General features: G+C 41.0%; 2 protein-coding genes across 3 annotated transcripts in view; one reads left to right on the top strand and one right to left on the bottom strand.

Annotated features, from left to right (window-relative positions):
- Nucleotides 1–3221, bottom strand: part of b3glctb (beta 3-glucosyltransferase b) — a 63260-nt gene extending 60039 nt beyond the window's left edge. For both annotated transcript variants that reach the window (XM_034178223.1, XM_034178224.1), the window contains exon 1: nt 3071–3221. In XM_034178223.1, coding sequence (XP_034034114.1) covers nt 3071–3140 — 70 coding nt within the window. In that variant the 5' untranslated portion in view covers nt 3141–3221. The remainder of the gene's footprint in view (nt 1–3070) is intronic.
- Nucleotides 3222–5060: 1839 nt separating this feature from the next.
- On the top strand, nt 5061–11604 carry LOC117517954 (mesenteric estrogen-dependent adipogenesis protein-like). Its single transcript, XM_034179077.1, has 5 exons — nt 5061–5353; nt 5422–5555; nt 9792–9907; nt 10049–10213; nt 10304–11604. Exons 1-5 carry the CDS (start codon nt 5061–5063, stop codon nt 10316–10318), a joined length of 723 nt encoding a protein of 240 aa, XP_034034968.1. The 3' UTR covers nt 10319–11604.
- Nucleotides 11605–13079: the final 1475 nt, after the last annotated feature.

Genomic DNA, 13079 nt, shown 5'->3' with positions numbered 1-13079 from the left:
TCTTGTTTTACTTCAGCCTGATGAAGAAGACAATCCTGTGGGGGTTGGTAAGGTTAGAAGCACCTTGTGAAGCACCTTGTAGCAGCTCTGTTGTGATTTGGCTGTATATAAATAAACTGAATAGAAATTCTTTGACCAGCTCAAGAACACCCTCCAGGAGGTATGCATGTCTGTGGTAAAACAAACAGCTATCTAAACCAACAGGTTTACCACTAGATGTAAACCTCAAAAACATAAAGCCCAGATTAGAGAGTTTGCTCAACGCTTGTACAGTTCTGTAACAACAACCTACTGACAGATGATACAAGGAGCAACATGTACAAGAATGTTGAGAAGATAAAAGCATGAAGAACAGAAATACCTGCTCCTGATCCACTGCAGTCACATTAGCTGTAAGTAAAGTAGTGCAGGTATTGATGACTACCAACAGAACAGTTTCCCTCGTACAGTACCTATACAGAATAAGAGGATGTGCTTATTTATTTATTTTTTGCCACACCTTCTCGAAATATGGAAGGAATCCGGTGAAGTCCATCATCTGTATTCTTGTCAGGAAAAAAGTGTGGTAGAAAGTATTGGGTCTATGTTATTCTCAGACTTTATGAATGACTGCACCTTTACAACACTGCCCTCTGGTGGCTCATGACTCAAAGACAAGCCAGAGTGAGAGGAATTCTTGAAAAACACCTTTTGTCACAATGTTAAAGACAGCCAAAAGTGGATCTAGATCTTTTTCAAAACTAACCAAGTGCCTCCAAACCCGAGGACCATCTCCACATTTAAATTTCTCCTGAAAACAAGCAATTACTTCGCACCTCAACTCCAAAAAACATACGGCTGATCATAACCTCCAAAACTCATCAGTTGGCAGAGGTTGTAACAGATGTGTATATAAGTTGCCTGGATCCAGATCTAGATTATCCACATCCAACATACTACCACTTTAACATTACGGTGTACGTAATGTCATCAGATGATGACCATCTCCAATGGCCCATTAAATTGCAAAAACACAAAAACAAAAGCATGCAATGCAACGGTTTCATTTGCTTTTGTATGGTTTTCCATGTAACAGACACCACATATACTGGATTTTGTATCATGGATGTTTGCTCACATCAGACAAAACATTCTGCCCCATCCCAATGCATTTCCATTAAAAACCCCTTGCATGTACCGGACAGAGCAGTCTGGACGTGCCCAGCCACAACAGAGGTACGAAATGAATTTCAGCACTGATACTTGCCGATTCGAGGAAAGTGTGGTACCATATTGCCTTGATTAAAAGCCCGGGTATTTATTTTTCTCAAACCATGCTCAGTCCTGCCTCCTAAACGAGGCAGGACTTTTCTCACGGCCAGTGATTATTAACAAAAGGCTGCTTGTTGCCTGCACTGTAATATGATGTTGTAGATTGCGCACGTGCACACACAAGGATTGTTTCGGTCAGAATTCACCAAGACAGACATTGTTCAGAAAGAAATGCAGCTGCTTACAATAACCTTTGGCGTTCCATGCTGTGGAACACCTTGGCATCATTCACCACTCTGACAGCCAGTGGACGTCGCCCCTCCACATGGTGTCTAAGTCCGGTGGCGGGTGGCACCCATGCGGTAAGTACGACATCCTGGTAGCCACTTCCTCCCACATGGAGCACCTGTCCCAACTGTGGATACTTTTTGAAAGCCTCAGCCGGCAGTCTGATAATCAACCCTGCAAAGTGCCAGCTTGGACTCACCACCATAGACTTTTTGGGGCACAGAGTCACGAAAGATGGCACTGTGCCCCTTCCATCTCAGGTGGAGGCAATGCTGAACATCCCACGACCACGCATGGTGCGAACCCTAAAAAGACACGTAAATGGCCTGCAATTCAAGGAGGGAAATTGCATGTATCTGTAACATTGGTTTGAAGGTTGATGATTGTATGAAGTGAAGCTCGTTGAGGAAAACTGCATTGACGTGATGGAGAACTTTAAAAGGTCATTAAAAGGGTCACAACATCATTACATAGTCATGGAGTTATGGAGTTGCAGAAGCATAAATCAGGCTTTAGGATTTTAAGGCACCACTCTGCAGTGGACTTAGAAAAAAGAGTAACTCGACCATATGTTATCGCTTTTAATGCACATAATGCCCAGCACTTATTTAAAGAAACCGTTTATTTTTTTCAGATGAAGTTTTGACCAGGCATTAAATGAGGCAGGCCCCTATTCAAGATCAGGCATTTAATCAAGGAACTACGTAAGGCTAATTGGAGCTGGGGATTCCCCGTAGATTATTCAGCACCTCCCAACTGTAACTAATCTGTTACATACATATATGGGATTTTGTCCAATGTGTTTAATACCTATAGCGAATTTTGATTATAACGGACAAAATTTGCTGGTCCACCGGAATCCATATTCCGAGTTTTACTGCATATATGAGGAGGGCTATTACCAAACTGTACAGGGCAGTAATGACCACCCTGTACAATTTGGTAGTAGAAACATTTTGGCTTGTACCCAAAAATAGGTAGAAGACATGGTATTAATTAATTATTCCTCAACCCTGATTGCAAAATTTTGCACCTGATGTTTTCCAGTCAGCTTAACACTGGTGCTTTGGGATAAATAAGCGAAAATAAGACTCATTTCAAAACGTCCTTTCTCTGCATACAATTGCTTTTTTGGTTACTCACACGGACTGGGCGTAAAAGCACATTTTTTAAAAACTTGTGAAGACTGAAGGAAGCTCAAGAAAAAAGTATCAGTCAGGTTCATCATCGTGTAAATCAGATCAAGTGAAACATCATCACGTGAAACATAAAAACTTGTAACTTCCTGTATTGCACACAGAATAAGATCTCGGCTTGTTTTATAGTGCGAGTAAGTCGGAAAAATAAAAGAAAAACTAAAAGATAAATGTATTTTTAAAAAGCTACATAGCTTTCAAACAATCTAACAAATACAGTTCTCGAAAGTGTTATTTAGTTTCACTCGCTTAAAAATTTACTTTGAAGGGCAGTGTCGAGCTTTTCCTACAAGCTTGACGCTATTTATTATTTACAGAAATGACCTTCTGCTTACCAAACCAGAGAAGAAGCACAGCGACCAGTTTGCTTCCGTGAACCGCATTGTGAAGTAATACGGTTGTCATGGTAGCTGGTATTCCGTATTTGTGGAGAAACTGACGAGTCGCATCACTACTTCCACTACATTCCCTCACACTCCGCCTTCACTACACTGACTAATGGGCGTACCACACGCTCACGAGCGCCACGAGTTTAGCTTATAAGTAGGCACTCTCCTTTCGGCCGAATTTCTAGCCAGTTTCTGGGTATTCTGTGTTAGTACTCGCCCGCGGCCGACGTGCTTGATGAATTCCTGCGCAAAACGTAGTTCCTGTGCGATAATGAGTGTATCTCATCTAAATTAATTCTAAAACTTACCAGTAATAAAATTATAACGATAACTGAAGTTTTAAGAGTGGCGGTAATATTTTTTTAATAAAAACTTTATTTAACCAGGTCGATCCCATTGAGACACAAAGATCTCTTTTCCAAGGGAAGCCTGGCCAAGAAAGCAGCTTAAAAACAAAGTTTCAAAAGGAGAACATAGAATCAGACAACAATAAAAACAGACAAATAAATGATCAAATCAAATACAATCTGGTCACATCATAGAGTTAATAAACCTCAGGGCACCATGATACCCGGAGTTCAAAGACTGGAGACAGTTAGCAGGGGCATGCATATAAAGAAGATCACCATAGTCCAATAAAGGCAGCTACTAAATTCTTCCTAGCTGCAAAGCTAAAACATGTCCTGTTACGATAAAAAACAAACAAACCCAGTTTTAGCTTTAGTTTTTTGATCAGGTTCTCTATATGAAACTTAAAAGAAAGCCTGTCATCAATCAGCACACCTAAATACTTGTAGCAAGGCACTACCTCAATTGTGTATCCTTGCAGGGAGAACACATTAGGAGGGGGCTCGGGTGTCTTCCTGCCATTTGAAAAAATCATAAATTTAGTTTTAGAAATGTTAAGAACAAGTTTCAAATTTACAGGTTGACATTCCAGAAGGTTAAAGGCGGTCTGTAAAAAGCCAACAGCCTCAGCAAGGGTGGAGCCACAACAGTAAATAACAGTGTCGTCAGCATAAAAATGGAATTTAGCATCAGTGACATTTCTGCCAAGTACATCCACAAAAATGCTAAACAAAACTGGACCTAAAACAGAGCCCTGAGGCACACCAGAGGAGACCTTTAACATTGTGGAGAAACTTTTAAGAAACTTAAAAGTTTATGAGCAACTTCACCTGCTGAAGCACATTGTAAACATTGACACGATGCAGTTTGTTGCGGAAGAGTTCAGAAAGATACTATTGGAATGGCGTGATTACTATTTACAGTTGGCGATGAAAGACTTGGGTGTTAACTTCGTGTTAAAGTCAGAACAAGAAGCTGCACTGAAAGAGATCTTTCAAGAGACACATTCTGTGTGTTGTCGTTCCAACAAGAGTGGCACACTGAGCAGGGTGGCGAAAGTAGTCCGGCGACTAGCTCAAGCTGTGGGCGTGAGCTATCCCACAATTCCAAAATAGTAGAGATCAAACATCGCAGTTTTCACCTGATTTTTTAAAAAAAATTATTATTCAGTCCAAGTAGTGCGATTTCATACATAAATGTGTTGATTAAATTCAGTTACCATTTGTTAGTGTTATTTACAGTTAAGTTTTCAAATTTAAAAAAATTAAATGCATATTAATAAATATTGCATTGCAACATGATTAAGCTCAATTGTAATTTTAATGGAAATACATCCCAGACGATTACATTTATTATGTTCTGTATCACATGTTTTTTTATACTGTGGAGTCTGTTATTATGGCTCGGTATGTAACTTGTAATGTAGTTTTTTCTTTCTGTAGGCAGGGCAATGCTTCAACTGTAATTTTTTAAACAGGCTGTTTTTTGTATTTTTTTAACAGTGTATTTGTACACACTGATTAGACATTAGGTGGTTTTTCACGGGGATTTATATATATATATATTATATAATATAAAACGTTGCTCCATGTTTGTGAAGAGCTCCTCCTCCTCCTCCTCCTCTTCTTTGAGCTGCAATCTTGGCCAACTACAGGAGAACGAAGAGGAGAAAAACATGACCATAAACACAGTACCAGCACGCCACAGCAGGATGACTGTGACACGAGTGGAGGAATTCATCAGAAATCCTCCAGCCAGTTTCTCTGTGGACTATCTCGGTTCAGGATACCGCGTGCGCAGCGATCCGGAGCGCAGCCTGGTTCTGATCGGTGACGTGGACACGCGCAGAGGGAGAATAGTTTTCCAACACTCGCTGGGAAGGTGAAAAAAAAAAACATCGAGTCGAACACAAATGTGAGTGTGCAAACTGATTTGTTTTTCTGAAACAGGAAGGTCAAAGTGCGCGATCTGTGGGAGTACACGCGTGTCAGAAAGAGTTTGCTGTCAAAGAAGATCTATCTGCTGTCTGCCTGTGAAGAAACATCTTCAACCAACTATGAAAAGTCAGATAGAAGCACCAGAGGTAACAGGGTTTTCTTTTTCTTATTATTATTGTTATTGTTATTGTTATACTCGGGTCGCCTCAGCATAGCTGAGATGGAGCTGCATGTTGATTTGGCACAACTTTTACGCCAGATGCCCTTCCTGACACAACTCCACATTACATGGAGAATGGGCAGTAGAGGTGGGCAGATCGATCCTAATATCGATAATATCAATACCCACGCTGGTATTGATATTGAATGATCATCATGTAAAAAGATCGCTACTCAAGCTTTTTTTTTCTCTCGCATGCACTGACTGCTGCGCACGCAGATTCATCAAAGTCTACTTTCTGTTTGTAAGAGCAGCACTGCGCTGTGTCACACAACATGGAGCAGTCCACCCTTGTATTGTGGTTTGTCAGCCCTCTACCTCAGGAGATTTTGTTTTAAGTTGTGTTGAGTGATATTTTTTAAACAAAAATGTTGATTGTGACAATAAAGTATTTTGTTGTCACGTACAATGTTTGGCGAAATTCTATCCTAGGTCTTTTGGATCCTTTGGATCTATGAAGCTTAAGTATGAAAAAGTATCGATATCAGCGATACTGGGCCTGTATTTACTTGGTATCAGATCAATACTAAAATTCCCCATATCGCCCACATCTAATGGGCAGGAGTGGTCTTATTATTTATTTTGTCTTTGCGATTAAATAAAGCAAATGTAGACTGACAATTGTAATATTTAATTCCATGTGTGTTTTATGCAGTTTGAAATATTCTGAAATTTTTACACAAGACTCAGAAGTGTGCAAAGCCGTGGTCCAGATTCAGAAGTACTGTTCATATTTCCAAACTTTTTATGTATTTCATGAAAATTAAATGTCACCGCCATCTGGACCTTATAAGCATCAGAAAATGATCGAATGAATAAATGATAACTTTTATCTTAATCCAAACCCTAAATTATTTAACATAAAATAATTTGTGAGGTTGCTAGGCAACTGAGACATCAGGTTTAGAGCTTCTTCCTGACACCAGAAGTGCACAACATCCATGCACAAATGTGAATTTAGATTCACAGCACAGAAAATTAAAATTAGGTCCCATTTTACATCCTGCATGGAATATCTATAGGTTTGTGTCTTGCTATATGTCACACTATTTTAGTATGTAGATAGGGACAGTTTTTGCAGTTTTGTGTTGTGTGGGCCGCTGAAGAGGAGGTACTGCTGGCCCACCACCACCAGTCGGCGCCCTGCTTGGAGTGCAGGCTTCAAGCATGAGAGGGCGCCAGAGCTATTGGAAGAGACAGCTGTCACCTGTCAACCGTACCAGCTGTCTCTCATTAACCTCCTTACAAGAAGCGGATCACAACTCCACCTCCTCGCCGAGAAATCATCTACCACAAAGGTAATTTCTCTGCTGACTTATCGATTGTCTAAACTTTGTTCTGTGTGCAGCCGCCTTCCTGTGGTGATCCAGAAGAGGGACCAACAGGAGCTGCACGAGAGAAACGTATCTGGAGGTGGAGGTTTTCCCTCCCAGAGACTTTGAGTGTAAAGGTTGCTGGGTGTGAGGACTCACACTCACCTCCTTCTGTTTCTTCTTTGCCAGCAGTACCAGGGCCGACAACGGAGGACAGAGACCACCTGGGGATTCAGGACTTGGCGGCTCCGGTGTTCTTCAGGCCGTTGGTGGTGGAAGCGGTGTGGGCCCCGGCTCCTCGTTCATCAGAGGTCTCCTATCTTCGAGCCTGCCCACCGTCCTCTTGTATACAATTGGCACCTGTTATTTCTGTTTGTATTCCGTTGTGTACTTTCGAAACATTAAATTGTTACTCCTTTTCTTATCCATTGTCCGTTCACTTGCGCCCCCTGTTGTGGGTCCGTGTTACGACACCTTCCCAACAGTTTTGCCTCTGTACATATCATCACAATGGGGTTGATGCAGCTGGTCTGCTCTGTCTAAGCCTGATCCCGTCAGATCTCACAAGCTAAGCAGTGCAGGATCTGGTTAGTACTTGGATGGGAGACCTCTTCGGAACACCAGCAGCTGTGTGTGTTTCTCCAGGTAAGACTGGAGTTGCGTCAGGAAGAGCATCCGGAGTAAGACCTGTGCCAAATACTGATGCGGATCTGGCTGTATCCGCTGTGGCGACCCCGAACAATACGGGAGCAGCCGAATGGACAAGAACAACAACAACAACAGCAACAGCATCACAATGGACTTACATTGAAACTGTCAAGACATGCTTGTAGTATAGTATTTACCATTTAGGAATCACAGCAATGTATTAATATACAGTCCTGCATTTTCAAAGCCCACAGTAACAAATTTGTGGAGGCCCACTGCGGACCTGACATGCAAATCGATCCTCCAAGCTGGGTATAGGGGCGAAAGACTAATCAAACCATATAGTAGCTGGTTCCCTCCGAAGTTTCAATCAGGATAGCTGGCGCTCCTCGCTCGCAGTTTTATCTGGTAAAGTGAATGACTAGAGGCATTGGAGTCGAAACGATCTCAATCTGTTCTCAAACTTTAAATCTGATGTCACTCAAACAACCCACTCACATCCAGAAGTAGGAGTGGGTGTCTTCTTCTGCAAGCTTCCCGTCCCGGACACCAGCATGGACTCCTAAAATTTCCTGTATACGTATGTGTCAGTAGCATGGCTCAAGCAGAAGGTCGCTCCTTTGAGTGTGGTCTGCTTGAGGTTTCTTCCTCAAATAATCATCAGGAGTTTTTCCTTATCACTGTTGCCTGTGTGCTTGCTCTGGGGGTTGGTAAGGTTAGACCTTACGTGTGTGAAGCGCCTTGAGGCAGCTTTGTTGTGATTTGGAGCTATATAAATTAAATAAATTATACAAATTACTATTAATGCACTGTTACAGCCAACTTTAGAGACTCGTAGACTCTGATCTGCCTCACACTACAGAATAAGACGATATGCTCCTGCACCAACAGGCCTCAGGGCACATACAGTGTAGGACTTAAAAGAAGAATCATTTCACAAAAGTGTATTTTTGAGGCCGATGTATGTCTCAGCGTCTCAGAGGGTCGTGAGGTTTGGCGCTGCTGACATGACTCACTGCTCCTTGTTTTCAGCCTTAGACATAAGCAGTGGGTGGAGTCGAGAAAGCACAGCAGCAGTGCATCATGGTTTTTATCTTGCCAAAATGAAGTTTTGGCAAGATCTGTTAGGCAGAATGTATCACTGAATGACAGTCTGGACTAAGCCAGAGAAATGAGGTAAGATCCAATTGCAGTTTGGTATCAGGCCTGATCAAGGCACTTTTTTTTTTACATGTTCATTGTTCAGTATCCAAGTTATTCAATACGAGTCTCGCACAGATCAGTCTACCTTCTGTCAACCGTGCGTTTTATAAGAGCCACACCAATGGAGTTGTAGCCAGCAGTCTATTCAGTGCTTTTTTCCTCACTCCTCAGCAGAACTACAGTATGTTTTAGAAACTGTTCAAAAGCAAATCTATGATTTGCTTCTTTTCAAACATGTACCAAGTCTATTTTTTTTGATGGAAACTGAATTTAATACACTTCCATCCGACTAATCAAGTAGCACTTAATTGGCCAGTGTTATCCTGTCTCCAGTGTCCCCCACCCCCCAACCAGAAAAGGGGGAAAGGTGAAAGTCCACCCTTGATGACTTTTTAAATACATTTTTGCAAATAATAATGACCCATGCGATAGACTGGGGTCCTGCCCAAGGTGTACCACGGCGCTGACCCTATGACTGGCTCCACCTCCCCCAAGACTCTTAACTGGAATAAGATGGTATAGAAAATGAATGAATAATAATAACAAATTTATTCATTATAATATGAGGATGAATGTATTGTTAACGACTAAAACATGGCCACCAGTCTCTGATCCATGTTGTTGAACAACAATATTACTGTGTGAATATTCTAGTTTTGCTACTACTACACTGCACTATGTAGACTTGATAAGCACTAAAACAGTGTCTTTTTTTATAGGAGCAGTTTGGATAAGAGGGATTGTTTTTTATGCCTGACAGAGTTGTTCATTGGATTGACATTAATGTACGTGCACTGTGCTCTGTGCCAAGTGTATTCTCTTTATCTGGTAGAACACATGCGTCAGATCAGAACTCAGTATCAGCAGATACTCAGTATCAAATGGCTCACACTGGGAGCAAAAATATTTGATCGCCACATCCCTACTAATAATTAAGAACTAACAATCTCACCCCATTGATTAGTTTTTTTCTCTTCAATTATCTTGAACGGTTTCAGTTCTGAAGCAGTACGTGGTGTCGATTGACGGTAACGACCCCTTCATCAGGTGGCAGATCCAGAGAGGGCTGGACTGGACCATCTCCTCTGTCGCCGGGGAAAGCTACAGGGTGGACGTGAGCGCACTGTTTTGCCATCACATTGCTGAGCATGTTTCTCAGTAGATGCCAGGAGTTAGATTGTATTTGACCTGTCCAGACTTGAGTAATGGTAACTTTGGTTGTTTTTTGTTGTTGTTGTTGTTTTTCTTGGATCAGATTGATTTGACGGAAGCCCTGGAAAGCTGGGCGTCAGAAAACCTCTGCCGCAACCGGATGAAGGTTAAACACGTGTGGAGAGATGCCTCTTTCACCCTCAAGTACATCTCTGATGCCATGTTTGATTTCCCACACTGGTTTGGTTTCAGCAAAAGAAAATTTAAGGTAAATATTTCTTATTATCAGTGATTAATGCATTATTTACCTCTCCTCTAATGTGATTCTCTGCTGTTTATTTCTGTTTTTCCATGAAAGTTGCGGGTGAGTTGATTCGGCAGTGTACGGCACGAGGTAAACGTGAGAATGAATTACTCAAAGTATGCAAGAAGAGTTTCTTGATGAACACATCAAGGGTTACAATACAATCTGCCAAATGAAGTATACTTAGTCAGATGGGCTGATTTGACTATATCATAGGTGGCTCGAGGTTGATGGGGTGGACTGCCCCCCCCCCCCAAGAATTTCAGCAGGGTAACCTCCTCCATAGATCTAACAAATGTCAATCAAAATGTTGTCAGGCTCAGTTTCTCACATTTTCTGTCTGATCAAGTCCTATAGCACACAAAAGGTGTTGTTTCTGCACTGCACTGGGATCAGCTGAGCACGTTAATCCCACTCGCATAACACAAGATATACTGTATGTTTTTGTCTTCCGGTTACTCTGTTTGATGTGGTGTCTATGCTGTTTGTTGTTAGTTGTGCCATTTTTCTATGTTACCTGTGAGATTTTCATTTGTATCCTGTCAAAGGGTAACTCATGTTGAATTTTAAACAACAAATGCTGTTCTGATTTCTCTTTTGTGTACTGTGTGTATGACTTAACAACATGTATGTTGTAGGTACTTGAAATATACTTTAACAATAAATTCTGTCTTCCCACCTTTAAATCATTGTGCTCCTCGAAACCCCCACCTACTAACCCCACCAAGAAGAAAACAAACTATGGAGCCTTCCTTGGACTGTATGAGTGAACAATATCACATTTAGGTCAGTTTAACCTCACAATTTCCAGCTATTATATGAAGTGTTATAATGGTGAAATTTGTACTTTCAGCGTAAATCATTATGTTTGACAAGATTTTATTGAATTTTAGTTTTTGTAAAGCAAATGTCAATTACTTATGTTCTTTTGTGAACACGTTATGTGGCATTAAGTTGTTAATTCAACTTAAAATGTGTCAAATCTTGTTTTTCAGTATTTGGCATGTCCTGGGATTCTGAGAAGAGTGGATGTGATGTTAGTAATGATTTGTTCTTTGTACTAGTACCTGTCATACTGATGCAGGTAGTTAAAGATGCACACAAGGAACAGGCAGCACAAGATCCATTTTCCAAACAGGTGGCCAGAGGTGCAAATAATGCCAATTAATACGTACAATATTTAAAAAAAAATTAAATCAGGTGCTGGGTTGAGAATGACCAAAAACATCTATGTCATCACAAATGACTGAAAGTTCAAGCAATCTTTCTTTTGACTCATGAAGCTCAGTGAGTTGGAAAAGATTTTTGATTTGAAAATTTTCAGTATGCAGGCTGCTAAACACATTACAGAACTTAATAGATTTTTATAGTTTTTATCAGTTTTGGAAGGGACGGTCAATGTTTTTGTGGGCCTGTGACAGACTGGCATTCTGTCCAGGGTGTTACTCGACTCACGCCCTATGACTGCTGGCATAGGCTCCAGCACCCCGTGGCCCTTAGTTGGAGTAAGCAGGTAGAGAAAATGGATGGATGAAGGGACGGTCACCCCTAATAAACAGAAAGTCAGTTTGCACGCCATTTTTATATAAAAATATCTGCGTTAAAGGCAGCGGTCTGTTTTAGGACAATACCCCCATCTAGTGGCCACTGCAGATCACTGACAAGTTTGATCAGGATAACAGCGACGTCAATCATCTTGCAAAGTGAAGAGCTGCACTCACGTCGAGTGTTGAAGGTGGCCCAAATGGTAATTGGACTGCGTTTACGTAGCACTTTTCCATCTGCATCAGAAGCTTAAAGGACTTTACAATTATGCCTCACTTTCACACAGACACACCGATGTCAGGGTGCTGCCATGCAAGGTGCTCACTACACACCGGGAGCAACTCAGAGATTAAGGACCTTACCCAAGGGCCCTTACTGAGTTTCAGGTCTGGCTGGGTTTTGAACTGAGGATCCTCTGGCTTGAAGCCAGGCGCTTAACCACTAGACCATCACCTCCCCAACACTGATACTTTATCCTTGAGATGTTAGGTACTTCAGCCTCACTATGAGGTAAACAATTCCAATAAAAATAGTTAGAAACAATATCACCAGCCATAGAGGACATTCACCCACATTTTCTTCTTAGCAAAAAAAAAAAAAAAAAAAAAAAAAAAGATTACAGATATCGTTATATTGTAGCTTAATACTTGAATGGTCTGCCTTTGTGAAACATACCTCAGACAGATTAAATGTAATTAGGTTAATTCATGGAATTTCTTTTCAATTGGGAGAAAAAAAAAAGTTATCACTCAAAGGGTTGCAAGAAGATTAAAATACTTGAATTATTCTGTCCTCTTAAAGGGGTACACTATCATTTTTCAACCAGGGCTGTATTTTTAGATGTTTTGGGCTTGCTCTTTTCCCTCTGGACAAAAATTATTTTAGTTTATATAGTCTTGATTTACAACCCAATTGCCTTCATGTGCTCAATAGTTAATTCTACAGGGCAAGTTCAAAACTCACAGTAAACTGCTTCTTGTTACCAACGAATAGGCAAGAATGCCATGGATGTGATCGTGTGCGCTATGACCTCAGTAAATGTGAAAACATTTAAAATGACTTAATTTTACAGTTAGCTGCTTAACTTATCTTCAATTTATTTATACAGGATGAAATCACAACATAAGTTGCCCCAAGGTGCTAGACATGAGGAAGGTTTAAACCTTACCCACCCTATGAGCAAGTACATTGGTAAAACTGGCCAGGAAAAATTCCCTCAGGTGTTTTTTTTTTTTATTATAGAAAGAAACCTCAAGCAGACCAGTGTCTGTGGGGTGACCATCTT

The sequence above is a fragment of the Thalassophryne amazonica genome, chromosome 9 (assembly GCF_902500255.1).
Source record: "Thalassophryne amazonica chromosome 9, fThaAma1.1, whole genome shotgun sequence".
Classification (NCBI taxonomy): Eukaryota; Metazoa; Chordata; class Actinopteri; order Batrachoidiformes; family Batrachoididae; genus Thalassophryne; species Thalassophryne amazonica.
This window is presented reverse-complemented; position numbering and strand designations above follow the sequence as displayed.